The sequence below is a fragment of the Rhinatrema bivittatum genome, chromosome 1 (genome assembly GCF_901001135.1).
Source record: "Rhinatrema bivittatum chromosome 1, aRhiBiv1.1, whole genome shotgun sequence".
Lineage (NCBI taxonomy): Eukaryota > Metazoa > Chordata > Amphibia > Gymnophiona > Rhinatrematidae > Rhinatrema > Rhinatrema bivittatum.
Window position 1 is genome coordinate 766,147,539 of NC_042615.1, and position 27,375 is coordinate 766,174,913.

Genomic DNA, 27,375 nt, shown 5'->3' on the forward strand with positions numbered 1-27,375 from the left:
TAGTTGTAAATACTGAGGTGGATATCCAATGGGCTGGTGAATGGGAAAGTTACTCTGATAACTTAATCCGGATAGTCAGCGGAAGATACCCGGATATATTTATCCGGATAACTTTAGGACAGACTTACCCCTGCTAACTTTAACCGGGCAGCGCTGAATATCGGCGCTCGCTGTTCAAAACGTAGGCGTGCCCCCCAGAGAGCGCCCCCATTACCTCCTCCATTTATTCGGTTAAATTTTGTGCAGGTAATGAATCTTGCCAGACAAAATCTAGCAAGGGGCACCGTGTGTGGGGGGAGGTGCAGGATTTTCAAATCTCAGCCAAAGGTTACCCAGAACAGGATATCAGAGTGCAGCAGATAAAGCTGCAGGAGAATGGCACCACGGGGTTTTAGTAAATGCGTGCACATTTTTATAACATGACACTATCTGATTTATTTGAGCACGTTCACGTCATGCAAGCCAATAAATCCGGCCAACTGAGCCCAAATATTCAGGAGTTCAGCCGAGCTGCTGGATACATCCAGCCATCCTAAAGTCCGGTTAACTTTCAGACAGGTCTGCGGGGCGACCAGAGTGAGCCGGATAATAAGTTATCCATATAGAATTTAGCCAGATAAGTTCCCAAATATTCATTTAGCCGGATGACTTCTGAGTTACCTGGTTAAATGCTTCTGAATATGCGCCTCAGTGTTTCCTTTCTGCTTTTCTAATTGTACTGTTCTGTGTGCCCAGGGCCGGTGCAAGGGTATTAGGCGCACTAGGTGCCTTCTGCCTTGCCCCTCCTCCCCCTCCCCCTTGCACCTCCTCGCTCGGGCTCACGCACTCTCCCCCACTCCTCCTCCGTGCGGAGGAAGCCGGAACAAGATGGCGGGAGGCGGCGCGAGCCGGGGTCCGGCCTGAGGGGGGACCAGTTTACTGCGCCGATGAGAGCAGCGCTGGCTCTTGCTGCTGACCCTGGTGCCCTAGGCCCCCGTCTAGTTTGCTTAGTGGTTCCGCCGGCCCTGTCTGTGCAGACTCCCTTTTCTCCTTTTTCTTTCTGTAAGTCTCGTATTGCTTCGGTTCTTCCCTGCCTGACATCCTTCTTTTTTTCACATTACTTCCCTCTGTCGTCATCCTTCCCTATTGCGTTTCCCTCCCTTTCCATATTTTCACCTTTTCTCCTTCCTCTTTATCTCTCTTCCATTGTCCCCTTCCATCCCCCTATGAAGTGCCCGGAGCCATTTTGCTGGATCTTCTGTCTCCCCGCTTGCTGTTAAATCCCGATTTCCTGCACAGCGCACTTTACCTGCGTTCTGACCTTCATGCAGGAGACCCCGACCCGGGACCCAGTCTCGTGACGACATTCTCCATCCCCTGGGGCCTGAATAAAAGGTGACCCTTTTACGCAGGCCACCGCCAAGGGCTTGCCCCTTTGTGGACCCTTGGACTCTGGACTTGAACCATGGATCCTTGTCGTTTATTTTCTTGGTGAGAGTTTGTTTTGATATTAGTGAAGGAAGTAAACATGATTTTTTTTTTTTTTTTTTTTAGGTGGTTATGTTGTATTGTTCATCTTGAAATTATGGGTGAGCTTATTTTGGTGGTTGTAGGGCGGAGGCAGATATGCAGGTTTGCGTAATCGAAGACATCTGGGCATAAATAGGAAAGGTGGTTGTACCTGCTGGGATGAGCCATTTGACACCGAGGATTCCTTTTAACCGAAAACACCACAAGGAAATGTGCTTTGGGTATCTTAATTCTAAATTTATGAAAAATAAGGAACAATATTTGGTGGATTCCATATTGCAATGTGGCACCAAACTGAGACTGCTTTATTAAACCAAATATGTCCTCCTAGTTTTAGTTATTTAGTGCAAGCTTTCTGTGGGGTGGTGGGCTGGTTATTTACAGGGCAAGCTTGCAGTACTGTAGGGTGGACTTTGATTTTCCACACCCAGCTGAGGCTTTAGTTGTTGGGGCCAATTTGCAATCCTATCTGTGCACTATATCCATCCCCCAGGAGTTACATTAGCTGAAGTTAATGTATTGGCTGAAGCTTTGCTTTGCTTGCAGTACAAATTTAGCAAGCTTGTAATTATTGGGGGCTTTAATATTTATGTGGATCATGCTGATTCTGCTCAGGCTAAGGAATTATTGTCCTTTTTGGAGAGAGCTGATTTAAGGCAGCCCACACATGTTCCTACAGCGGGCTGGCCATACTCTAGATTTTACTTTTCTCTTATGAGCGCCGGGTTACATTGATCTCACAAATCTGAGTTAGGGAGTTACTCTGGTTTGATCGATCATTGATTCTTTTTAACTTTGATGAAAAGTTATCATAGATACCCTCTGGCTACCCCCCCAGCTCTCAGCATCCTCGCCTACTGTCTTGCAGTCAGCATCAGCCGTCTAAACCCCTCCCCACCACGATTTGTATCCTCCCTCTCCAGCCCACTCCCAGCTGTTGATCAGCTTTACCCTTCCCCAGCTGCCTGCCCAGTCACGCATGCACTCTTTCCTGCACTGTCCGCACCTTTTACTCCCTGTGCAGGAAGGTGCTTGCAAGTTAGAGCCCTCCTGTGAAGTCATTAGCTATTGCTCCCTCCCTCCCCCCCACCCACCCAAATGCAGGGAAGTGCTCTGGCTTAACTTGTATTTTCTTAGTGCCGGAAACTTAATTCCTGGTGTGGAGTAAGGCTTCAGGCGTTAGCCTATGGGCAGAAGCTGGCATTAACACTATGCTGCCAGGACATGCACTCTGAATTTATGTGCAGAAAGTATGAACACACATCACATTTTCAGTGCAAAAATCATTTTTGTGTGCAGAAGTCATATATTTGTGTGCCAAGCCTTTTGTTTTTAATACACGTTTTCGGGTTGGTGCATTAACAAACCTGATGCATTAGCTACCGCATCAAGTGATAATTTTTTTTTTTTTTTAAAGTATGTGCCTAGCTTATTACATCAGCTCCTCTGTCAGCCTTCTCCTTCTTTAGAAACCCTCTGCTGTTTCTATCTGTTTCCTCACCCCTACTTGTGGTTGGGCCAGAAGCTGTTCCTCTCTTGCCTATGTGACTGGGCCAGCACTCTCATCCATGCATTATAGTACAGGATCATGCTAGTAGCCGCTTCTCTTCCTGCTTTAGGGATCATTGGGCAAGCTAACTGTCCCTGTCAGCATGACAAGTCGGCATATGGGATTTCAGCGGCCCTGATAAGATGGAAAATACAAAACGTATTGGCAGGCAATAGTGGTGAGCGGAGCAGTAAAACATGAGGATTAATACATCTGCATAAGCAGGCTAGAAGAGGTATGGTTTTAATGTGAAATCCAAGAGCACATAAGAGAGGCAGCATCTGGAACATGGAGTGGTAACTTGTTCCAGAGAGTTCGTGATAAAAGGGAACATGCACAAAAGCGAGAAGTTGTCCCTCTTTTTCATGAGGGATATGGAGAAGTTTGATTGTGACTGGAGATGGAGCGATCCAAAGTAACTGTGGACAAGGAGCAGGAAATGGAGGCGCAGAGGACCCATAGATACTTTTGTAAGTGGTCGGGAATCTCATGCAGTACTTGAAAGGGAATCAGTGCAAAGAGCACAGCGTCTTTTGTGAATAGAATATCCCAAATCTGTGCTTCCTCGTCTTTGTTAGAACTGTAACCTTCCTCTAACAAGACTATGTTCTATTGCATTTCCAAGATACGTGTTTTGGGTTTTTTAGTTTAATTCGATGTTCCTGAACATACCCAGATCAGTGCAGAAAAGTGGGTTGTGTATCCCTACCAGCAGATCGAGTCAGTGAGCAAAAACTTTGGACACTGCCATATATACAAGGGTGCCTACCTGCAGTCCCCCAGTATTTCGCTGACTCCAGAAGATGGTAGAGATGCATATCTGCAGTCTCTTTAGTTTTTGGTTTTTAGTTTGAGTGTTCAGTTTAGCTAGTGTTTTTTCTTTTGTGATGGTCGCTTCCTGAGGTGTTAGGCACCTTCATGGGCCATCCCTCAATAGAAGCCGGGTGTCCAGGGGATTGGACATCCCTGGCAGGGTTTCGCCCGCCTCAGTTTGGGGCGTGACGGCCAGGAGCTCCTGGTTTCTCACAACCGAGGCTGCTTCAGCTGCTCCCTCATCTTCTGCAACAACTTCTTCTTTGCCTCAGTAAAGTTTTCAAAAAAAAAAAAAGATTTGTAGGACAGTCTGAGGCGGTGCAGGGGGGACCGGGGCCTCTACGGCCGCTCTGGGAGGCTGGCAGCATTGTTTCCTCAGCTCCCAGGGCTCCGGGTTGATTTTGCCCGTTTGTTTTCAGCATCGCTGTCCAGGTTCTGATCCCCTTTCCTTTCATTACTGAGGCGCAGCTGTGCGCAGTTTTTTTCCCAGGCTGATTTTTTTTCTTTTTCTCGCCTGCCTGAGGCTTTGCCGTGCCGCGGCAGTGAACGACTGGGGTACCCTCGGCATTCTTGTCTCCCCCTTGGACCTCGAGGCGCCTCCATTTTGAAATGGGTTCGCACGCTAAATCACAGGCCTGCCACGCGCGTGTGGCACACGCGGTCAGGCTCTGGATGCGGCCTCCTTGTGCTCGGCCTGCTCACCGGGGCTGAAGGGCTCCTCAGGACAGGGTGGCCTCTCTCCCGGGGAGGGACCGCGTGACTCACTTCTAGAATCGAGGGAGGAGGTTCCCCCTCCCGTTTTGGTCCCTGTGGGGGCTATTCCCACTGGGGGGGATGGCAATTCGGCGCCTGGGGATCCCTCAGTGGGGGATGTGGACCCGGATGGGTTTTCCCCTGAATTTATCCTACTGATGCACCAAGCCTTCCTAGCTAGGAAGCACTCGGTGGTTAAGAGGCCTGGACACCCGGGGGATGGGCCAGATCCTCCTGGGAAAAGAGGTCGAGGCACAGAGCTGCAGCAGCACACGATGGATCTGCCTCGCCCGAGGGGACCCCCCCCCGGGGACCTCAAGACCTGCTTTGGGGTCAGACTACGGCCTCGAGAACGGTCTCTGAGGCGGATCCGGACCTGCTGCCTGATCAGGGAGATGTGGATACGGATGACATGGATGACCCTGATAATCCGCTGGCGGAGGGAGACTATCCCACTGTGGTCCGTCTTTTCAAACGGGACGAGCTGCGACCCCTGATCCCCCAGGTGCTAGAGGTCCTGGGGGTTAAGATTTCGCAGGAGGAATCAGACAATGAGGGCGTTAATCCAGTCCTCGATGGCATAGGGGGTCCTACTGCCTCTTTCCCACTCCCTAAGAAAGTACCAAAACTGGTGACTCTGGAATGGGAGACCCCGGATGCAGGGCTGAAATTGGGCAGAGCTATGGCAAAGCTATACCCCCCAACGACGGATGTTTTGGACCTTCTGAAGATTCTGAAGGTAGATGCTGCGATATCTGCGGTCACAGAAAAGAACATTATCCCAGTGGCGGGTGCTGCCGCCTTGAAGAACATTCAGGACTGCAAACTAGAGGTTCAGTTGAAACGGGCATTTGAAGTGGCAGCTTTGAGTCTGCGGTCTGCACTAGCCTTATGCAGTGGGCGTGCCTGTGCAGGGTCCAGGATTCTGCCTCCAGTTCCGGGTCTGGTGGCAGTGAGGCACTGCAGTCTGCCCGGTTGGAGGCGGGCATCGCATATGTGGAGGATGCTCTGCATGATCTAGTGCAAACTTCGGCAAGAAGCATGGTGGCAGCACGTTGCCTCCTCTGGCTGAGGAATTGGGCGGCGGATTTATTTTCTAAATCCCAGTTTTGCAATCTACCTTTTAAGGGAAAACTCCTCTTCGGAGAGGATCTTGATCAGCTGGTGAAGCTGCTTGGAGAATCCAAGGGCAATAAGTTGCCTGAGGATAGAAGAGCCTCCAAAAAGGTTTTTCCTCCTCTGGCTCGTTTTCGGGATTCTCGCCACTATAAAGCGGGCAGATATTCTGCACCGGCTACTAATAAACCAGGTACCGGTCGCCAGCAATCCTTTCGCAGGGGCCGCCGCTGTGGTAGAGATTCGGGACATCTCTGTGCTGGAAGCAGTAAGCCCTCACAATGAAGCCACAAGCCCCCATTCTGTCATTGAAGCTGTCTGAGGCAGATTGTCCAACTTTTACACGGAATGGGCCAGGATTACCTCAGACCGCTGGGTGCTCGAGGTGATCAGAGATGGTTACACGCTAGAGTTCTTGCGCCCGGTTTGGGAGCTGTTCGTGGAGTCCTGCGTGGCCTCACGCAACAAGCGCGAGGCTGTCCGGTTGACTTTGCACTGCCTTCTCGAGCTCAGAGCTATTGTCCCAGTTCCGGAGACTCAGCAGGGATGGGGACGGTATTCAATTTACTTTGTGGTCCCCAAAAAGGAGGGCACCTTTCGGCCTATACTCGATCTCCAGAAGCTGAACCGTTGCTTACGGATTCCACGTTTCCGAATGGAAACTCCACGAACAGTGATAGCGGTGGTTCAGAAGGGAGAGTTTCTGGCGTTGCTGGACCTCACAGAGGCATATCTACATATACTAATCTGGCTGAGTCACCAGAGATTTTTGCACTTTAAGGTCTTGGGGCAGCACTTCCAATTTCGAGCCCTTCCATTTGGTCTCGCATCAGTGCCCCGAATGTTTACCAAGGTGATGGTAGTGGTAGCGGCTTTCCTTCAGAAGGAGGAGATCTTGGTCCACCCATACCTGGATGACTTGTTGATTTGCGCAAAGTCTCAGGAGGACTGCGAACGATCGGTGTGCATGGTGATGGTCACGTTGCAGTTGCTCGGGTGAGTAGTCAATGTACAGAAGAGTCACTTGGAACCCACTCTGGAGCTGATTTATCTGGGAGCACAATTCATCTTGCGTGGCAAAGTGTTTCTGGCACCGGACCGGGTAGTGAAGTTACAAGACCAGGTCCATTCCCTTCTTCAAAGGAGCAATCCCACAGTCTGGCATCATCTGCAGGTTCTGAGGTCCATGGCTTCCACCTTGGATTTGGTTCCATGGGCGTTTGCTCACTTACGGCCATTGCAATGTGCGCTTTTGTCTCGTTGGAGCCCGGTGTCTGAACAGTTCCACCTGCCAATGCCACTGCTTCCAGAATCCAGAGGCAGTCTGTCGTGGCTGGCGCACGACAATCTGGAGCCAGGGGGTGGACTTGGACACCCCCCCCCCCCGGATTGGCTGATCATCTCCACCAACACCTGCCTCTCAGGTTGGGGAGCAGTGTGTGAGGACAAGTCTGCCCAAGGCCTATGGTTGACGACTGAAGGCTCCTGGTCCATCAGTCGACTCGAGACGAGAGCAGTGCGTTTCGCCCTGCAAGCATTCCTACCCTGGATCCGGGGCAGAATGGTACGAGTATTCTCTGACAATGTGACGACTGTGGCATATATCAACTGGCAAGGCGGGATACGAAGCCCCGCGGTGGTGCTGGAAGCACGCCTTCTGTTCGCCTGGGCAGAGCGTCATCTCGGGGGCATTGCTGCTTATGTCGCCAGAGTGGAGAACGTGCAGGCGGACTTTCTCAGCAATCAGCAACTTGATCCAGGAGAGTGGGAGCTGTCAACCGAAGCGTGGAACCTCATTTGCGCCCAAGCACAGGCGATCTCTGAAGGAATGGTGGAGATTGTAGTGTTAGGTATACTAGATAGGCCAAATGGTCTTTTTTTGCTGATATGTTTCTAGTTTTCTATGAATATGACTCTGAGGTACAAGGGCTGAATAATGACTGAAGTTAGTTAAGCAAGCTTTTCTACCTCTGATTCCCCAAATTTGGCTTAGGATTCTCAGTGTATTAGATTCCTCCGCTATATTTATTGCTGTTATTTACTCCTTATTTAAAATTTCTTGGACTTGTATAATTGGATCCCTTACTGTTGACTGGGGGAAAGTTGGGAAGATTTTTTTTCCAATGGTCTTGTTGACTGATTTATTTTTGTACCCTCTTTTGCGGATTCAAGATTATTCTTGTACAAAGTTGAAATTGTATAAAAAAAAGAATAATGATAAGGTTGAGGTATAAGATACACGATGTAGAAGAATACAAATTGGCTATAGGTCTTCAAAATGTAGTGGTGAGAGAAAAGAAATAGCATTTTAATACATAGAGACAAAAGAAATGATGGATGGAAAGGTTAGGTGGGTGATACATAAAGGGGCAGATTTTCAAAGGGTTACGCGCGTAACTCCCAGAAAGCTGCCCCTGCACACGCCGAGCCCCAGGACGCACATATATCCCGGGGCTTTAAAAAATGGGCGGTCCAGGGGTGGGGCCGGGGGCATGTCGGCGGTTTGGGGGTGGGGCCGAATCCTCCGGCACAGTGGCCTGTGCCGGGGGGTGGCGAGCCGGCGCGCGCAAGTTATGCCTGCCTCAGGCAGGTGGAACTTTTTCAACAAAGGTAGGGGGGGAATTTAGGGCTGGGGGGTGGGTTAGATAGGGGAAGGTGGGGGGGGACCGGAGAAAAAGTTCCCTCCAAGGCCACTCTGATTTCAGAGCGGCCTTGAAGGGAACGGGGAAAGCCATCAGGGCTTCCCTTGGGCTCGGCACACACAAGGTGCACATGTGTGCACCCCCTTGCATGCGCTGACCCCGGATTTTATAACATGCGCGTTACAAAATCGGGTATAGATTTGTTTGCGCCGGGATAAGAACATACGAAAATGCCATACTGGGTCAGACCAAGGGTCCATCAAGCCCAACATCCTGTTTCCAACAGTGGCCAATCCAAGCCATAAGAACTTGGCAAGTACCCAAAAACTAAGTCTATTCCATGTTACCATTGCTAATGGCAGTGGCTATTCTCTAGGTGAACCTAATAGCAGGTAATGGACTTCTCCTCCAAGAACTTATCCAATCCTTTTTTAAACACAGCTATACTAACTGCACTAACCACATCCTCTGGCAACAAATTCCAGAGTTTAATTGTGCGTTGAGTAAAAAAGAACTTTCTCCGATTAGTTTTAAATGTGCCACATGCTAACTTCATGGAGTGCCCCCTAGTCTTTCTATTATCCGAAAGAGTAAATAACTGATTCACATCTACCCGTTCTAGACCTCTCATGATTTTAAACACCTCTATCATATCCCCCCTCAGCCGTCTCTTCTCCAAGCTGAAAAGTCCTAACCTCTTTAGTCTTTCCTCATAGGGGAGCTGTTCCATTCCCCTTATCATTTTGGTAGCCCTTCTCTGTACCTTGCACGAACAAATCTACGCCCATGCATAAGTTTAAGAATCTGGCCCAAAGTGCAGAAGAATAGTGGGAAATAGGGGGCAGAGAGTGAGGGATATAGGCTTGTAATATGGAATATATAATACTGGGCTTAGATAACAAGAAACATCGGAAAAAGCCATTTCCTGTGCAGCTCCCTAATTGTGGAATGCTCTTCCAAAAAAAGCCCGTCAGTTGAAGACTATTTTAAGTTAGTGTCTGCATGTGCCCAGATGAAAAATTACACAGACTGAATTTACAAATAGAGTAGAAGGAAGGGTTTTCCTAGTGCCAGTCAACTTGAAGGAACAGGTCTGAGACTGGAGGAATAGGACTGAGACTGCTATAACATTTGGATTTGTTTTAGAAGATTAAATGGGAAGAATCCTGTAATTTACTTTGAAGATTTAGTTGCAGTAAAGCTTTTGTTGTAGAAAACTTATGTCTCATGGTACTGGTGCAGAGACTGTGTAGAAAGAGTCATCAGTGAGTACGCAATAGGAGAGAGAAAGCAAGAGAAGTATTCCCCCTATATGCCTTGGGCCTTGGAGGTTCAATCTCCCCCACTCTCGAAGAATCCACACACCTGGGTTTTAAAGGACTGGTGACTCTGAACTGGTACTTAGCCACGGGACTGTGACCTTTGCACCCAATTTGGTTGCAACACCTAAAGCAGGGGGCTACAGTGGTAAAAGAGAAAAGGTTGGAAATTATAGGCTAGTTAGCCTTACCTTGGTGGCGGGAAAATTGATGGTGTCTCTTCTGAAGGAAAGGATAGTGGACTATTTAAAATCCAGTAGATTTCAGGATCCAAGGCAGCATGGTTTTTACCATAGGCAGAAAGCATCAAATGAATCTCATTGATTTCTTTGATTGGGTGATTAAAGATATGTGCTGGATGTGGTTTGAAGGAGAGGCATTTTTCCAGTGTGGTGGAATAATCTTAGCTCGGACATAGGAGTCTGGGTAGTACGAAGGAAAGGAGCTCTTCCAGTGTGGTGTTATCATTCTTGTTTGGATACACCTTCAGCATTGACTTTTTCAACAATCAAAATCCTCTGTGAGTGAATATTGCCCTAATGTGGAGATTTCATTCGAATTTTGGTGTGAATATATTTTTCAATGCAGAGAAGTTATTTATAGTTATCCCAGGACAAGCAGGATGCTAGTCCTCACATATGGGTGACATCAGTAATGGAGCCCTATGTACGGAAAAACTTCTTTAAAAGTTTCTATGAAACTTTTGAATGGCACCGGAGTGCCTACTGAGCATGCCCAGCATGTCATGATATTCCCTGCCACAGGGGTCTCTCTTCAGTCTTCTTTTTTCCACGAAGCCGTTAGCATCGCGGGTTAATTGGAGTCTTGAGGTGATTTTCACCTTATAAAAAATTCGGAAAAATTTGATTCACCGCAGGGGTTTTTCCATTTTATTACCGGCGGTAACTTTTTTCTGTTATCGATTCCCGGCTGGGAACGATAATTTTGGGGGTTTTTTCGCCGTCGACGGCCATCCGGCGCCATGGCCTCCGGCTTCAAAAAGTGCCCAAACTGCACAAGAACCATGTCGATTACCGACCCGCATTTTGAATGTGTTCTTTGCTTAGGCAAAGACCACAACATTCAAATGTGTAAGTCTTGTGCTGAAATGACCAGTAAAGGTCGACGTCTTAGGGCTGAAAAAATGGAGCAGCTTTTTTCCATACAACTGCTTCCACGGGCGTCGACTTCAACTCAATCTTCTCCATCGGCTTCAGTTCGTCAGCTAATGATGAAGAAAAAACATCCGGAGGCGGGAGACGCCTCAGCTTCATCCCAGTCGATATCATCGAAAGCATCGACTTCTGGAAGCGACAAACAAAAAGAGAAGCATCGCCATCGCCATCGACGGCGACAGGATACGGTGACCGAAGATCCTTCCACAGGTACGGCCTCTCCGGCAAAGAAAACCCGGACGGAGACAGAGGCTCCAAGGCCTACTGAAGGGCGATCCCCACCGATATCGGTGCCGGGTTCCGAACCTCCTCAGGGCTCTGAGGGGGTATCGGCATCGCCTCCACCGCCTCCCTCCACAGCTGCTCTGTTTTCATCAGCTGTGAGAGTGGAACTTGACTCCCTCATTCGTCAAGCGGTGCAACGAGCTCTACGTGAGGCGATTCCGCCATCGATGCCGATTCCACCACCATGCCCATTCCGCCACCATCGATTCCGAGGTCACCGACGATGGCACGGGAACCGGAAGCGATTCCTACCCCGGTACAGTCACCGATGCCGCATACGCCTCCACTGATCCCTTCCTCGGTGCCAGCGACGCCAGCACCGGTACCTAAGAAGGATGTCTCCATGCTACATCCAGTTTTTAATAAACTGGACACACTCTTGGATATCCTTACCAAGCAATTACCACAGGATCCAGTTCCAGGCCCATCTGGAGTACCAAGGCAATTACCACAGGAACCAGTTCCAGGCCCATTGGGAGTACCAAGGCCTTCTAGGCCTCGTTCACCTGTACCACCACATCCTAGTGACCCAGTTACTTACCACATGCCACATCATGAGCCTGGGGACTCTACTTCTGAGTATTCTTCGGATGAAGAATTATTCTCAGAGCCTTCTCCACCGGATGACCATAGAAAATCTCCACCTGAGGACCTCTCATTTACGAATTTCGTTAAGGAGATGGCGGACACCATCCCTTTTCCTATCCAAACAGAGGTGGATGAACGGCAAAAGACTTTGGAAGTCCTACAATTTGTGGACCCTCCCAAAGAAATGTTGGCAATCCCGGTTCACGAAGTCTTCCAGGAACTACAGCACAGAATCTGGGAGCACCCAAGTTCTGTATCAGCGGTAAACAAGAGGGCTGAAGCCACTTACCTTGTACAGCCTACTCCAGGTTTCCAAAGATCTCAACTGCCTCACCAATCAGTGGTGGTTGAATCTGCCCAAAAGAAGGCAAAAAGACAAAAGTCCCATGCTTCCGTACCACCTGGGAAAGAAAGTAGATTCCTGGACAACTTAGGAAGAAAGATTTTTCAGGGTTCCATGCTGGTCTCAAAAATTTCTTCTTACCAGCTGTACATGAACCAGTACCAAAGGAACCTTTGGAAACAGGTTCAGGAACTCTCTCTCTCTCTTCCGGAGCAATTTCAGGAGTCCTTCCAAAATATTATACACAAGGGCCTTGACTCGGGCAAACATGAAGTTCGAGCAACTTATGATTGCTTTGAGACAGCAGCAAGATTATCAGCATCTGGTATAGCTGCAAGAAGGTGGGCATGGCTGAAGGCCTCTGATCTTCGCCCAGAGGTTCAGGAGCATTTGTCGGATCTGCCATGCCTGGGGGATAACCTCTTTGGAGAGAAGATTAAGGAAGCTGTGGCAACCTTAAAGGACCACACCGAGACATTAAAACAATTATCCTCTCAACCTCAGGAAACTCAAACTTCTTCCAGAAAGTATCCAAGACGTGACACTCGCCGACCGTACTACCGCCCACATCGATACTACCCCCCAGCAGGTAGGCCAAGGGCTAACCGCCCAACACAACGCCAGCAGCCTAGGCAAAGGCCAGCAAGACCTCAGCTACCTCCACGAACGACAACTACTTCTGGTTTCTGAAAAGCCCCAGAGAGCAGCAGCCACATCAACCTGTTCCCAGAAACACCAGTAGGAGGTCGCATTCAGTACTTCCACAACAATTGGACCTCCATCACCACCGACCAGTGGGTGCTATCCATCACAACTCACGGTTACAGGTTGGATTTCTTAACTATCCCGATAGAAAATCCACCGCTTCACTCTTACTCAATAAATCAACATTCCATAATTCTTCAAACAGAATTATCTACCCTTCTGAGAGCCAGGGTCATAGAACCAGTCCCTGGGCCTCAAAAGGGCAGAGGATTCTACTCCAGATATTTCCTCATTCCAAAGAAAACAGGAGGCCTTCGTCCCATTCTAGACCTCAGAAATCTCAACAAATTCCTAAAAAAAGAAAAATTCAGAATGGTATCCCTAGGCACCATTCTGCCTCTTCTTCAAAGGGGAGATTGGCTCTGCTCTCTGGATCTTCAAGATGCATACGCTCACATTCCCATCTTTCCTCCTCATCGCCAATACCTGCGCTTTCGGGTACTGGATCAACACTTTCAATACAGAGTGCTGCCATTCGGCCTTGCATCAGCACCACGAGTATTCACAAAGTGCATGGTTGCAGCAGTGGCACACCTCCACAAGCAAAAAGTGCATGTGTTCCCTTATCTGGACGATTGGCTCATCAAAAGCCAATCAAAAGAAGGAGCTCTCACTTCTCTCAAGCTCACCATCCAAGTGCTTCACTCCTTGGGATTTCTCATCAACTACCTGAAATCCCATCTATCACCAACTCATCTGATACAGTTTATAGGTGCGGAATTGAACACTACACTAGCAACGGCTTTTCTTCCAAGAGACCGTGCTCAAACACTTGTCCTGTTGACTCACAATCTTCGAAACCAATTCCAAGTAACAGCTCACCAGTGCCTCATTCTTCTAGGGCACATGGCTTCCACGGTTCATGTAACTCCCATGGCCAGATTGACCATGCGACTACTGCAATGGACACTCAAAGCACAGTGGATACAAGCCACTCAGCCAATGTCCACTCCTATTCACATCACACCAGAGCTCAAGTCTGCACTCCTCTGGTGGACATCAATGAACAACTTGCTCAAAGGCCTACCTTTCCAGCAACCAGTTCCACAAGTGACTTTGACTGCAGATGCATCCACCTTAAGGTGGGGAGCACATATTGGTCATCTAAAGACACAGGGCAAGTGGACAAAACTCGAAGCCTCTTTTCAAATAAACTTCCTGGAGCTTCGAGCTATACGTTATGCGCTGCATGCGTTCAAGGACTGCCTATCACACAAGACTGTTCTGATCCAAACGGACAACACAGTAGCCATGTGGTACATCAACAACAAGGGGGAACAGGTTCTTACCTTCTTTGTCAAGAAGCAGCACAGATTTGGGACTGGGCCCTACTACACTCAATTCTTCTACGGGCCACATACCTAGCAGGCATCCACAACACAGTAGCGGATCGCCTCAGTCGTCAGTTCCAACCACACGAATGGTCCTTGGATCCAGCAATAGCATCCAAGATCTTCCAATGCTGGGGTCAACCGACGATAGATCTCTTTGCATCCCATCTCAACTACAAAGTAAACAATTACTGCTCTCTCCTCTGGCAGCAGAACAGCCTACCAAAGGACGCATTTGCTCACAATTGGAATTCAGGCCTGTTATATGCGTATCCACCGATACCTCTCATAACCAAAACACTAGTGAAACTACAACAGGACAAGGGGACTATGATACTCATAGCCCCATATTGGCCTCGACAAGTATGGTTCCCCACACTGCTAGATCTATCAGTCAGGGATCCAATTCGCCTGGGAGTAGCTCCCAATCTCATAACTCAGGAACAGGGTCAGTTGCGCCATCCCAACCTTCAATCCCTGTCCCTGACAGCATGGATGTTGAAAGCGTGATCTTACAACCTCTCAACCTTCCAACCACTATATCTCAAGTACTTATAGCTGCACGTAAACCTTCCACTAGAAAGAATTATTCCTACAAATGGAAACGGTTTACATTGTGGTGCACTCAGAAAGACTTAGATCCTTTCACTTGCCCCACTACCTCGCTACTAGATTACCTTTACCATCTCTCAGACTCTGGTCTTAAGACATCATCTGTAAGGGTACATTTAAGTGCAATCTCAGCTTATCATAACAAGTTGGGAGATGCACCTATATCCACACAGCCTCTCGTCAGTAAATTCATGAGAGGCCTAACTCATATTAAACCTCCAGTTCATTCCCCAAGCATACCATGGGATCTGAATGTAGCATTAGCTAGGCTTATGCGTTCTCCATTTGAACCCATAAATACCTGTGACCTGAAATACCTTACTTGGAAAACGGTATTTCTCATAGCCATTACATCAGCTAGAAGGGTCAGTGAACTACAAGCACTAGTCACATACGAACCTTTTACAAAATTCCTACATGACAGGGTAGTCCTCCGGACACATCCAAAATTCCTTCCTAAAGTTGTCACGGAATTCCACTTGAACCAATCAATAGTTTTACCTACATTCTTTCCCAGGCCTCACTCTCACCAGTGAGAAAAAGAGCCTTACACACTTTGGACTGTAAGCGTGCGTTGTCCTTCTATTTAAACCGCACTTCAGCCCAAAGAAAATCCAGTCAAGCTGTTTGTATCCTATGATCCAAACAAACCAGGTAAAGCAGTGGGTAAGCATACTCTGTCAAACTGGCTAGCAGATTGCATACAATTTTGTTATGAAAAAGCAGGCCTTACTCTTCAAGGGCGAGTAAAAGCACACTCAGTAAGAGCGATGTCAACTTCAGTAGCACACCTTCGCTCTATACCTATTCTGGACATTTGCAAAGCAGCAACATGGAGTTCTCTTCACACTTTTGCAGCTCACTACTGTTTAGACAAAGAAGGAAGACAAGATTCAGCCTATGGACAATCCGTCTTAAAGAACTTGTTTCCAGTATAATCCCAACTCCTTCTACATCCGACCTGCTGTAATCTTCGGCTGATTCATTTCAACAACAATACTTCACTGTTGCTTCAGCACAAAATGACTCAGCCTCTAGCTTGCTAATCACCCATATGTGAGGACTAGCATCCTGCTTGTCCTGGGATAAAGCAAAATTGCTTACCTTGTAATAGGTGTTATCCCAGGACAGCAGGATGTAGTCCTCACGAAACCCACCCGCCACCCCGCGGAGTTGGGTCAGTTACGTTTTATTATTTTATTTTTATTTTTGGCTAACGCGTATTGCTACAAAACAAGACTGAAGAGAGACCCCTGTGGCAGGGAATATCATGACATGCTGGGCATGCTCAGTAGGCACTCCGGTGCCATTCAAAAGTTTCATAGAAACTTTTAAAGAAGTTTTTCCGTACATAGGGCTCCATTACTGATGTCATCCATATGTGAGGACTACATCCTGCTGTCCTGGGATAACACCTATTACAAGGTAAGCAATTTTGCTTTATCTACAGTCATCTATAAAGACATCCTGTGGAAGTAGAGCTCCTTGGGTATAAAGTAGTTATCATCAAGATTATCTCTACTGTTCGGTTTTTTAGAGTTGGATATGCATGGTGAGTGTGTGTGTGTGTGAATGAATTATGAGTAGTGAATTATTTAGGTGTGATTTTATGGATGTGGGCTTGTTATTGTGATATTTGAAGTGTTTTAATTTATTAGGTTAATGATATTGCATACAAACCATTTATGTATGTTTTTTTATATTAAGGATATATATTGTTCATGAGTTATAGCACCTATTTTAATATAATCTTAATATGGACAAAACTGAATGTATACTGCTTGAAAGAAAAAACTCCAGAGATCACCAGAATCATGCCATCCAAATTGACAACACTCTCATCAAACTAAATGAAAACGTGAAAGATCTAGGAATATGGATTGACCCAGAGATGAATTTCAAAAAGCACATTGCAATGAAAATCAAAGAAGGTTTCCACGAACTACTAATGCTCAAACACCTAAAACAACTCCTGAACCAACCGGAATTCAGAACCATTCTCCAATCACTAATTTTTACAAGCTTCGATTATTGCAACTCACTCCTGATAGGCCTACCCAAATCAACCATCCGACCACTCCAAATACTACAGAATGCCACCGCCAGAATCCTCACCGGCCACAAAAAATCCGACCACATCACCCCTGTTCTAAAAGGACTACACTGGCTACCTGTAGAAAAAAGAATTGAATACAAAATACTAACCATCTTCCACAATGCAATACACAACAGTGAAAACACATGCCTAAACACCATTATACAACACATTACTCAACTCAACACTAGATCAACAAACAAAGCACAGCTAGATATCCCATCAGTCACAACAGCCAAACTCACAACAGTAAGAAAAAGAGCAATATCAATAGCCGGACCTCACCTCTGGAACACCCTACCGGAAAACCTAAGACTACAGAACAACAAAAAAATATTTAGAAAACTACTCAAAACCTGGCTTTTCAGACAAGCCTACAAAGAAGGGATAGGCTAAGTGATTACTCTACCATCCCCAAGAAATGTATTCACCGCCTAGCACTTTAGTACCCACAAACACCTCCCAGCTGGTATACCTAGCATCATACCCAGTTGAGTCTATTATGTCCAATTACTGTTACTCAAAGTAAATTATACTCAACACGAGACCTAGCATCATTCCCAGTTGAGCCTATTATGTCCAATTGCTGTTACTCAATAGTAAATTATACGCAACATGAGACATCACCGCACTGTGAAACCACTAATACTAGATGACATAAATACCATGACAATACCCTGCTGTATTAACATTCATAGTATGATGGTTCATATATTATCTTGTTTTATACATTGATTTATATATTCTCTAGTTTTAACCCCTCCCACAGTTACCTTGTAATCTGCAGGCCCATTCTTATAAACCTATGTTTACTAATTGTTTTTTTGGAGTGTAGGCCTGTGCCACCTCCCACAGTTATGAATGTAAACCGTTGATTCTATGTAAACTGTTGTTATACCTGTAAACTGGAGTGAAGGCCATCGCTAAACTTTGGTATATAAAAACATACAAATAAAATTACAAGAACGAAAATTAGCAAGTAAGAACCAATTTTCATATCATTTGGCTCTCCCTAGCAATATGGAATTGATATGAACATTCAGCTCTAGCTTCCTGGATTAGAGGAGTCAAAGGGCATCTGCTTCAGTTTTTCAGTGTCTCTAAACCACGCAGCAGGGGCTTATTAACATTTTCACCTCAGGGCCTCATGGGTCAGCATTCATGATGAGAAGGATGGACGTTAGCCCTTGCTGCCTAGGTTTAAGGAAGTTGAGACTGAGGCATTCCATCTCAAACACATTAGGATGGTGGCTGCATTGATATGGATGTGGATCAGAATGGAGACCAGTACCAGAATTCACTGGTAGGGTACTGTCATTCATGTATGTATGCATGTGTACGGGTATGTATATGTGTGTGTGTAAATGTAGAGATACATATATAGATTTATTTAAAATTGGGCCCTTGCTCAGAACTTAAATTGTGGAAGTCTCTTGCAAAGGTGATGATGTGAGGACATTTTTGACCACTAGATGGCACTGGTGTGGCACAGGTCATTGACGGGGGAGCTTGGAGATCTTGACACATTTCCACTGCTTATGCTGTGGGGCAAGTGCATAGAAAAGTTTCTACTGTCTAAATCCTTTGGAAGATAGCAATGCAGTTATTCTTGTTAGCTCTGATTTGCTGTTCTTAACACAGCTGAGGTGTCCCAGTTTTATTCATTCACTGGCTTGCGCTGTTTCACAGGGGCAGCCTCTGACCGCATTGCGTTTGGAGTTGTTTTCTGCTAGCGCCAGGTCGTATGCGATTGTCTCTATGAGAGGCATTGTGACAGGCACTCTAATGCAGGCCCTGCTGTGCCTCCTCATTGCCTGTTGGCGAGGCTGCATAAAGGTGCAGCGGTCCATCTGTGTGGGAAAACTGTGAAAATCCAACAGTCTCTTCCCTACTTCATATAATTGTGTGATGCCTGTTGTCTCTTTTATGAAGGTCCACTTATTGTCTTTTGTTACAAGGTACGATGGCTGCATTTTTTCCAGGAATGAGTCTGATTTTTGCATTTGCAATCAGTTTAACCTCCATGCAAATGTGTCTTGCTGCTCCTCACAAGTCCTGGTCTCACGCTTTGTGTTCAGTAACTGTTATGAGAAAAGATGAGCTAGGCTATCCTTTTAATTTAAAAAAAAAAATAGATGTTGTCTTGTTTTTGGATACTAGGTAGTAAATCGAGGTGACCCATACCCACAGGAGGTGGGCGCTACTGTGCAAAAAGTGATGGAGAAGCTGGGCAATTCCAACCCGTATCGTCTTGTGTGGCAATCCAAGGTACGGGTTGGGAGTGGAGGGAGGGCCTTCGTACATTTATGAATTTCTTATTGTTAAGGATGTAAGTGAGGGGGACCACTTCTCTGTATCCTCCAGAAACTGGCAAATCATCCGGTCTGGCCCCATTTGGTTGTTTCCAGCAAATATGACCAAAACGTCTACCTGCTGTTGCTGTTCATGGCTATGAAGAGAGTTGGTGGAGTTAGTGGTGGCAAAAACAGTGACAGAATTTAAGAAGGCCTGAGCTAAGCACAGAGAATCCTTGGCTATGAAGAAGAAAAGGGAAAACCAGAGATTAGTTGGGGGTCTATGGCAGCATTTTCCAAGTTGGTCGTGGAGGCGCACCTAGCCAGTCAAGTTTTTGGGATTATCAAAATGAATATGCATGAGATTTGCATACACTGGATTTCTCAGTGGATTAAAGGGTGTTAAATCCATTGTTTTTGAGGAGATAATGTTAATGCATTAGTGCTGCTGGTAATATAATCAGCATTAATCTCTGGGGGAATTAACCCCAAAATATGGGTCGTTATCATGCCTGGGTCCCAAGTCCAGCAGCATGATTCAGCAGGCCCTCCTCCCTATCTCTCCTAATCTTCATCATGACCTCTGAGTTTGACGAACCCATCACCTACTCCATCTGCTGCTGTGAAAGGAATAATGGTAGCAGAAGAGAGCAGTTGCCCTTCTTGGCCACCCGCCTTCACCATTTTGCATGTCAAAAGCAACTGCTCTCTCCTGCTGCCATCATATCTTTGATACCACTGGATGGGTTATATTAGGAGGGGAGGGGTCTTCCTAGTTGGGAGAGGCCTTGCCTGAGATTGAGGAGAAGAGAAGTAAAGGCCCAGAGAGGTGGTTGACTCACTCAGATTGGGAGGGGATCCACAGGTGAACATGGCTGACATTGGGACTTGCGTTTATCCCACTGCAGGGCTATTCAGAAATTGACTACACCTCAGGGAGGTGTAGTAAGTTTTTTGTTAACCCAACTTTAATATTAACGAGATGCTTTGCGTGAATTTGTATATAAGAAAGCTCATTAATATTTTTAGCGCATTAAACTTACGGTTCACATGGGTTAACGTTGCATTACCATTAATTCATTTCTGTACAGCGACTCCGGAATATTTTTACAGGGTGGTGATTTTTTTTTTTTTGTGCTAAGAAGAAGAATTATTTTTTTCAGTGGCCAAATCTATTCTGAGGAGACCTTGAACATTTTCTTTGTATATATATATATATATTGCAGGTTGGTCCCATGGCCTGGCTGGGTCCCCAGACAAATGAAGCTATCAAGGGACTCTGTCAGATGGGGAAGAGGAACATCCTCCTGGTACCCATCGTGTTTACCACTGACCACATCGAAACGCTGTATGAACTGGATATAGAATATGCACAAGTTTTAGCCAATGAGGTAAAATGGTTATTTCATATCGGGGGGGTTTTTTGTTTTTTTTCACTTTGCTTTCCATACAGTGTTGGTGTGGTTTAATTCTTCTATTCCGCCTTTTGGTTGCTGGTCAGCCCAGTCTGAGTTCCTTGGGTGTTGCTGGTCCCAAGGCTGCTGTTTGAGGGTGGGCAGCAGACCTTATGTAAAGGGCTGTCCCTATATCCCCCACCCCCCTCCTGACCTGCTTCTGGTTGCCCTGTGGGCTTCCAGCAGCGGGTCAGAGGACTAATTCATTCATGGATCAGGCACTCTGTGTGGCTGCCCAAATAACTGGGTCGTACATGACATAAATCCTTGAGCAGCACCCTATTTAGGTGCGGGCTGAGTGATTATCACTAGATTGTAGTAAAGTATTGCTAGAGTGCCAGAAATCAGGGACCTTTTGGTAGTTCAGTATTAAAATTGTGCAGCTTCACCTTCTGTAGGTATAACTCTATGGTTCTTCAGCCCAAACAGCATCACAGTATTCTTCACAGTTTAATCCTTTAAAACTATATGCAGCCACCTATGCATATAGTACATTAGAGAGAAGAAACGTAATGCTCTTCTTCTCCTTATCCTCGGTTCTCGCATTCCTTCCTTTTTGCTTTACAATGTATCATCTACCTCAGCCCCAAACCATAAAACAATCTTTCCCGCAGCCAAGACCATCTCTGTACTCCGCCAGTAAAGGCTGAGATCAGGTAATTTAAAAAAAAAAAAAAAGAAGATTTTAGAGGCAGAGACAATGTAGAGGGGTAGCAGGACTTCCTCCTGTCTCCATGCTCAGCGTGCTTTTCCCACATTTATTCCCACTTCCGTGGGGGTTAGGGGACCTGGGCAGCCTAACTGGTTGAGCGGCCTCAGTGGGCTAGGCCCTGTAGTTAGGCTTTTTTCCTGTGCGCCAAGTGGTAGACCACAGCAGTGTTTTTGTCCACTTCTGTGGGTGCTTTACTTCCCTCTACAAGACTTCAGTGTGCGCAGTGCATCTGCTCTGCACATGCATTGCTCACATACATTTTTAAACGTGGTGATGTACCCAGGCTTTGGCGGGGCATACTAGTGGTGGTCTGAGGATGAGGAGAAGGAGGAGTGATGAAAAGGAGTCAATTTGAACAATGCAGCTAACATAGACTGCAGTGGACAAATCAATTCCTCTTTATAGAATTTCCATCCCTTTATAAGGTCAAAAATTACTTTCCCAGCGTGTAGCAGATGGACTCGGGACCAATGGGTATAATGTGCTCCTGATAGTTGGAGCGGATCAGATTTCAATCTGACGTCAGCCCTAGTACATATAACCCTGCCGGAAGCACTGCTCTTCAGTGACCAGGAAATGCCGAGATAAGGTAAGGTAGAAATCTTCTTAAAAGTCTCCGGTCTCCGAGGCTCGAATAGCCGCACAGATCGCCAGTTGGCGTCAGTGCTACCGGGTTGATCAGCCCTATCCGGGCTAGACCCCGGTCCGATACGAGGGTCCTCCCACGTGGAGACCCTCTGAGGTGGTCCCCATATTGCTTGCATGGTCGCCTTCGCCATTTTCATTTGATCGCTGCTCTGTCCGCTGATTCGATCCATGCGCACAAAGGCCCAGCGCGCGCATAAGTGCCGTGTGCACAGCTACAGGGGTGCCGGGCGCATAAGTAAACCCCGTGCGTACAGCGGCGCGCACATCTTTTTGAGCGCGCATCCAACCTACACGCACAACTTTGGCGCACCCGGAGCGCATAACTCAACCTCCTGGCGTACACTTGAACGCACAAACTGGAGTTTTCTGCAATCATATGCGCACAAACCATGGCACCACTGGACAAGACGCTCTAGTCTCAGGGCCTCTGCCCAGCATGCCACATCAGAGCTGTGCAGCACGAAGAGCCATGGCCCTGTGTCTACAGTGCGAGGAGGCTCTGGGTGAACCAGGCCAAGGTCCTCTCCAGACGGCACTGGGATTCGGATCCATAGACAGTAAACCTGATCTGGTTACCCCCGGCAGAGGCCTCCCTCAAACGGGGCTCCCCGGGGACGCAGTGCCTCTCAATTTAGACCCAGCATCTTTCTCCTAGGTAGAATTCTTCAAAGGCCTACATACCTTTGTCCACATGCAACCAGTGCCTCCGATGACACAGCCTGCCCCAGAGGACCCGAACATCCCGGGACCCTCTAAACCCAGAGAAGTGCCCCTCCCGCCTCAAAGCCCCAACTCTGGGGACATGGACACCTCGGACGAGGATCAAGACTCTCTGGAGGAAGGGGAAATCCCTCCAGGGACGGAACCTTACTGAACCATGAGGCGTTTCTTCGCTAAAGACGAGCTATCAGATCTCGTGGCTCACAGCCTGAAAGAGCTTGCTGTCGCAGGCATGAGTGCCATAGGGGAACTGAAGACGAACCCCCTCCTCGAGGGACTCTGTCAGGCCTCCCGCCATTTCCCTTTGCTGCAGGCTGTGCAACAGCTGATTGACCTGGAATGGGAGGCTCCGGAGGCCACATTCAAGGGGGAACGGACCCTGGCAACCCTATACCTCCTGGACCTGGCATTCCCCAAAGTGGATGCCATGGTCTGTGCGGTCTCAAAACGCACTACCATCCCAGTCGAGGGAGGAGCGGCACTCAAGGATGCCCAGGACAGACGTCTCGAATCCATTCTTAAACAGTCATTCGACGTTTCAGCTGTGTCACTACAGATCGCGGCCTGCTGTGCCGTGGTGACACGCGCCTGCTTATCAAAGACCAGGAATGCCACCACACCTGTTGAAGCACTAGAACCAGCAGTATCATTCCTCATGGATGCGACATCCGACCTGGTGTGCACCGAAGTCAGAGGCGTCTCGTCCGTTGTTGCAGCCAGAAGACAACTCTGGCTCAGAAGCTGGTCAGCCGACGCAACGTCCAAGACTAGACTCGCGAGAATGCCCTTTAAGGGAAACCTGTTCGGAAGAGAACTGGAGAAGTTAGCTGACAAATGGGGTGAATCCCCAGTACCGCGGCTACTGGAGGTCAAGAACAAGAGAAGCCAGCGCCCCCCCCCCCCCCCTCAGCATCTAAGGGCAGGAGATCACAGCGCTTCAAACCGTACAGAAGTACATATCAAGCATCTTGCCCCGCAGGCAGGGGCCAGTCCTTTTGGAACAAACACAATAAAAGGGGAGCCGGCGCTGGTCCACGCCCCAGCCGCACCCCGCAATGAAGATAAGCCGACCCAGCCACAGGAAGAAGCCATAGGGGCAGGCTTGCCCTATTCTACCAAAGATGGGTCGCGATAACTTCGAACAAGTGGGTCCTAACCATCATTCAAGAGGGATATTATCTGGACTTCCACAACATCCCTCCAGACAAGTTTTTGAAACCTCCCTGCCATGACCCTTTCAAGAGGACGGCAGTGGAATCTACACTGACCAAATTGCTCGACTTTAAGGCCATAACGCTGGTGCCCACGCAACAAGAAAATAAGGGGCACTATTCCATCTATTTTATCGTTCCCAAGAAAGAGGGTACGTTCCGGCCCATCCTGGACCTAAAGTCCTTCAACCGCCACCTGAGAGTACCTCGCTTCCATATGGAAACCCTACGCTCGGTCATAAGGGCAATACAGCCAGGAGAATTTCTCACATCCCTGGATCTGTCAGAAGCCTACCTGCACATCCCGGTTCATCACAAGCATCAGCGGTTTTTACGCTTCGCAATCCTGGACCACCACTACCAGTTCCGGGCACTACCCTTCGAGCTAGCCACTTTCTGGAGGTATGGTTAAATTTTTATTCAGCTAACTCTGCTCAGAAAGATTGCTGTCCTAAATTTAGCTAGATAACTAAAACAAACAAAAATAGATAAACCTAGTGGTGAAGTGCAACAGATTTCTCCTCCTCCCTTCCCCCCCCCCCCTAGGAATCTAGCAGGCCAAGTGGCCCCCACCACCTCCCAAGATATTACAAAAAAAAATTTTTTTTTAAAGTAGCATAAGCTGAGTGGCATAAATTTTCTTTCCCTCACCCTCAAACCTGCCTACTTTTTTTTTTTTTTTTTTTTTAAAGATATTGCAGCAAATCCCCATCCCTTCAATCCCCAGAAGTGTTACAGATACAGCAGTAGGAAGAAGAGGCTCTTACATTCTTCTCTTAGGCTGAATACTAAGTGCTGGTGCAGAACTGTACCAGCACTTAATATTCTTTTATCTAGTCACATTTATGTATTGCCTTTTCTTCCTGGGAACTCAGGGTGATTTATGATAAAAACATTTTCCAAAATAATATCACATCAGAAATATGGCATTAAAAAGCATAAAAACAATAATGTATTTAAATCTAAAACATTACCGTATTTTTCGCTCCATAAGACGCACTTTTTTTTTCCCTAAAAGTGGGGGGGAAATGTCTGTGCGTCTTATGGAGCAGATAGTTTGGGGTTTTTTTTGTTTTTATTTATTTATTTTTTACTAACTACAACCCCCCCTCCCCCCCCCCCCCCCTCCAAAGACTTGCCAAAATTCCCTGGTGGTCCAGCGGGGGTCCAGAAGCGATCTCCTGCACTCGAGCCACTCTGAATCCTAGGTGCATCCTATGGTCAGGTGCGTCTTATGGAGCGAAAAATACGATAATTAAAAATGATCAACATCACCTCCTTGGATTTCCTTCCTTCCATCACCATGACAGCTACTCCATCATGCCTAATCTTCTACTCTTAAGACATAATTTTCAAAGGAGCTTTGTGTGTAAAAATAGCATATATTGTAGCAATTTTCAAGGGCCCATTTACACAAGTAAAACTTTTTGAAAATTACCTCCTGTATCTTTGTAAATGTTTAAAAATCCATATTTTCATGGCTTCCCTGAATGCCAAATAATCTTGCTGCAAGCGAAGATCATCCGGTAATCTGCAAGGTATCCATGCATAGGAGGCGGGCCTCTTTTAATGGAAAGGAGCCTGTACCTACAGTACTTGAATGTAATCCACTTTGAAGTACCCGAGAAAGCGGAATATATTTAAAATAAATATTAATAATAAGCTATGCCATAGCCTAGAAGCAGCTATGGAAAAGGCACAAACTGAGGTAAAATGGAATGAACTGTTTTACCAGGAATTTTCATCCGCTCCCATTCAGACAAACAGAGCTGCTGGCTTGGCCCATCCCATGTAAAATTTGAAACGCTAAAACAGGACCTTAAATAGAATTCTGGCTTCTACTGGAAGCCCGTGCAGACTTTTCAAAACACATACATCTGAGTGTCAGCCCAACTAAAATTCTGACTGCTGTATTTTGAATTGCTGGTAGTTGTTTGGGGGGTTTATTTTAGGAACTGCAATTAAAATTGCATCACAATAGTCTAATCATACCTATAAGGGAGCCCGGACCGACGTGCCGCAAATGCGCAGTAGAGAGCAGCTCTACCGCGCATGCGAGCACGTCGGCCAGATCAGAGCGTGCCCCCCCCCCCCAAAAAAAAAAAAATGGCGCCTGCTCCTTAGGAGCAAGAGCGGCGGCCGGGAGGAGCAGCGGTGGCGGCGACAGCAGGAGCAGGATCGGTGGCCAGGAGGAGCGGGAGCGGTGGCTGCGGCGGCGCGCTCGAGGGAGGGAGGAAGGAAGGAGCAATAGTGGCGGCGATGCGCGCGTGCGTGTGAGAGAGAGAGGCAGGGAGATGCAGTAGCGGCGGCAGCGTGCGAGAGGCAGGGAGGAGCAATAGCGGCGATGCGTGGGAGGGAGGGACACCCCCTGTCTGCCGGTTGTGGATGAGCTGGGAGGGGAGTGAGTGAGGAGAGGGAGGAGAGGGGGAGAGAGTGAGGTGGGAGAGGTGGGAGGGAGGGGGAGAGAGTGAGGTGGGGGGTGGGGGGAGAGAGTGAGGTGGGAGGGAGGGGGAGAGAGTGAGGTGGGAGAGGGGGGGGGGTGGGGAGAGGTGAGGGGGGAGAGAGAGGTGGGAGGGAGGGGGAGAGAGTGAGGTGGGAGAGGTGGGAGGGAGGGGGAGAGAGTGAGGTGGGAGAGGGGAGGGAGTGAGGTGGGGGGAGACAGTGAGGTGGGGAGACAGTGAGAGGGGGGGAGGGGGGAGGGAGGAGAGAGAGAGGGGAGGGGGGGAGAGAGAGAGGGAGGTGGGGGGAGAGAGAGAGGGAGGTGGGGGAGAGAGAGGGAGGGAGGGGAGATGAGAGGGAGGTGGGGGGAGGGAGTGGAAAGGAAATGGACCAAAAAAAATTTTAATGTAGCCCGTTGTTACGGGCTTAACGGCTAGTGAAGATATAAGCAGAGCTACTACGATTTTAGTCAAATCCAGAGATAAAAATATGGTCAGAAGTTCTTGAAATCAATTTTTAATATATGAAACGTGGATCTAGTTATGGAAGCCAAAGTTAATTTGGAGTCTAAAACACCCACATTTCTCAATGTATGGCAAATTTGTAAATCCTTTCCCATTAAAGATAGGGCATCTCCGGTGGTTCTGATGTACTTATCTGCAGGGCTAGAGACTTGTAACCATGAAACTAAACCAGGCAGGTACCTGTGATTCACCTTTTTCTTGCTGAAAAATCTGGAGTTTATTCACTTCAGTTAGGTGAAAGGTCCGATCAGCTGACAGCTGTACCAGCACTTAGTATTCATCCCAGCAGGAGGAGGTAAGAGCAATTCTCAGCAGCAGTTGTGACCTTTCTTGTTAGGAGCCGGGGCCCAGCAAGAGTGCTGGAAATTCACAATGTGCAGAATGTCTATTTTTCAGCATATTTATTTATTTTTATTTAAAAACTTTTATATACCGGTATTAGTATGCATACATCATACCGGTTTACAATGTAACTTAA

The 27,375-nt window shown here is 47.4% G+C and overlaps 1 protein-coding gene across 2 annotated transcripts in view; it reads left to right on the plus strand.

Moving 5' to 3' along the window:
- Positions 1-27,375, plus strand: part of FECH (ferrochelatase) — a 126,116-nt gene that overhangs the window by 76,767 nt on the left and 21,974 nt on the right. For both annotated transcript variants that reach the window (XM_029579658.1, XM_029579665.1), the window contains exons 8-9: positions 19,056-19,163; positions 20,416-20,580. In XM_029579658.1, the coding sequence (XP_029435518.1) occupies positions 19,056-19,163; positions 20,416-20,580 (273 nt within the window). The remainder of the gene's footprint in view (positions 1-19,055; positions 19,164-20,415; positions 20,581-27,375) is intronic.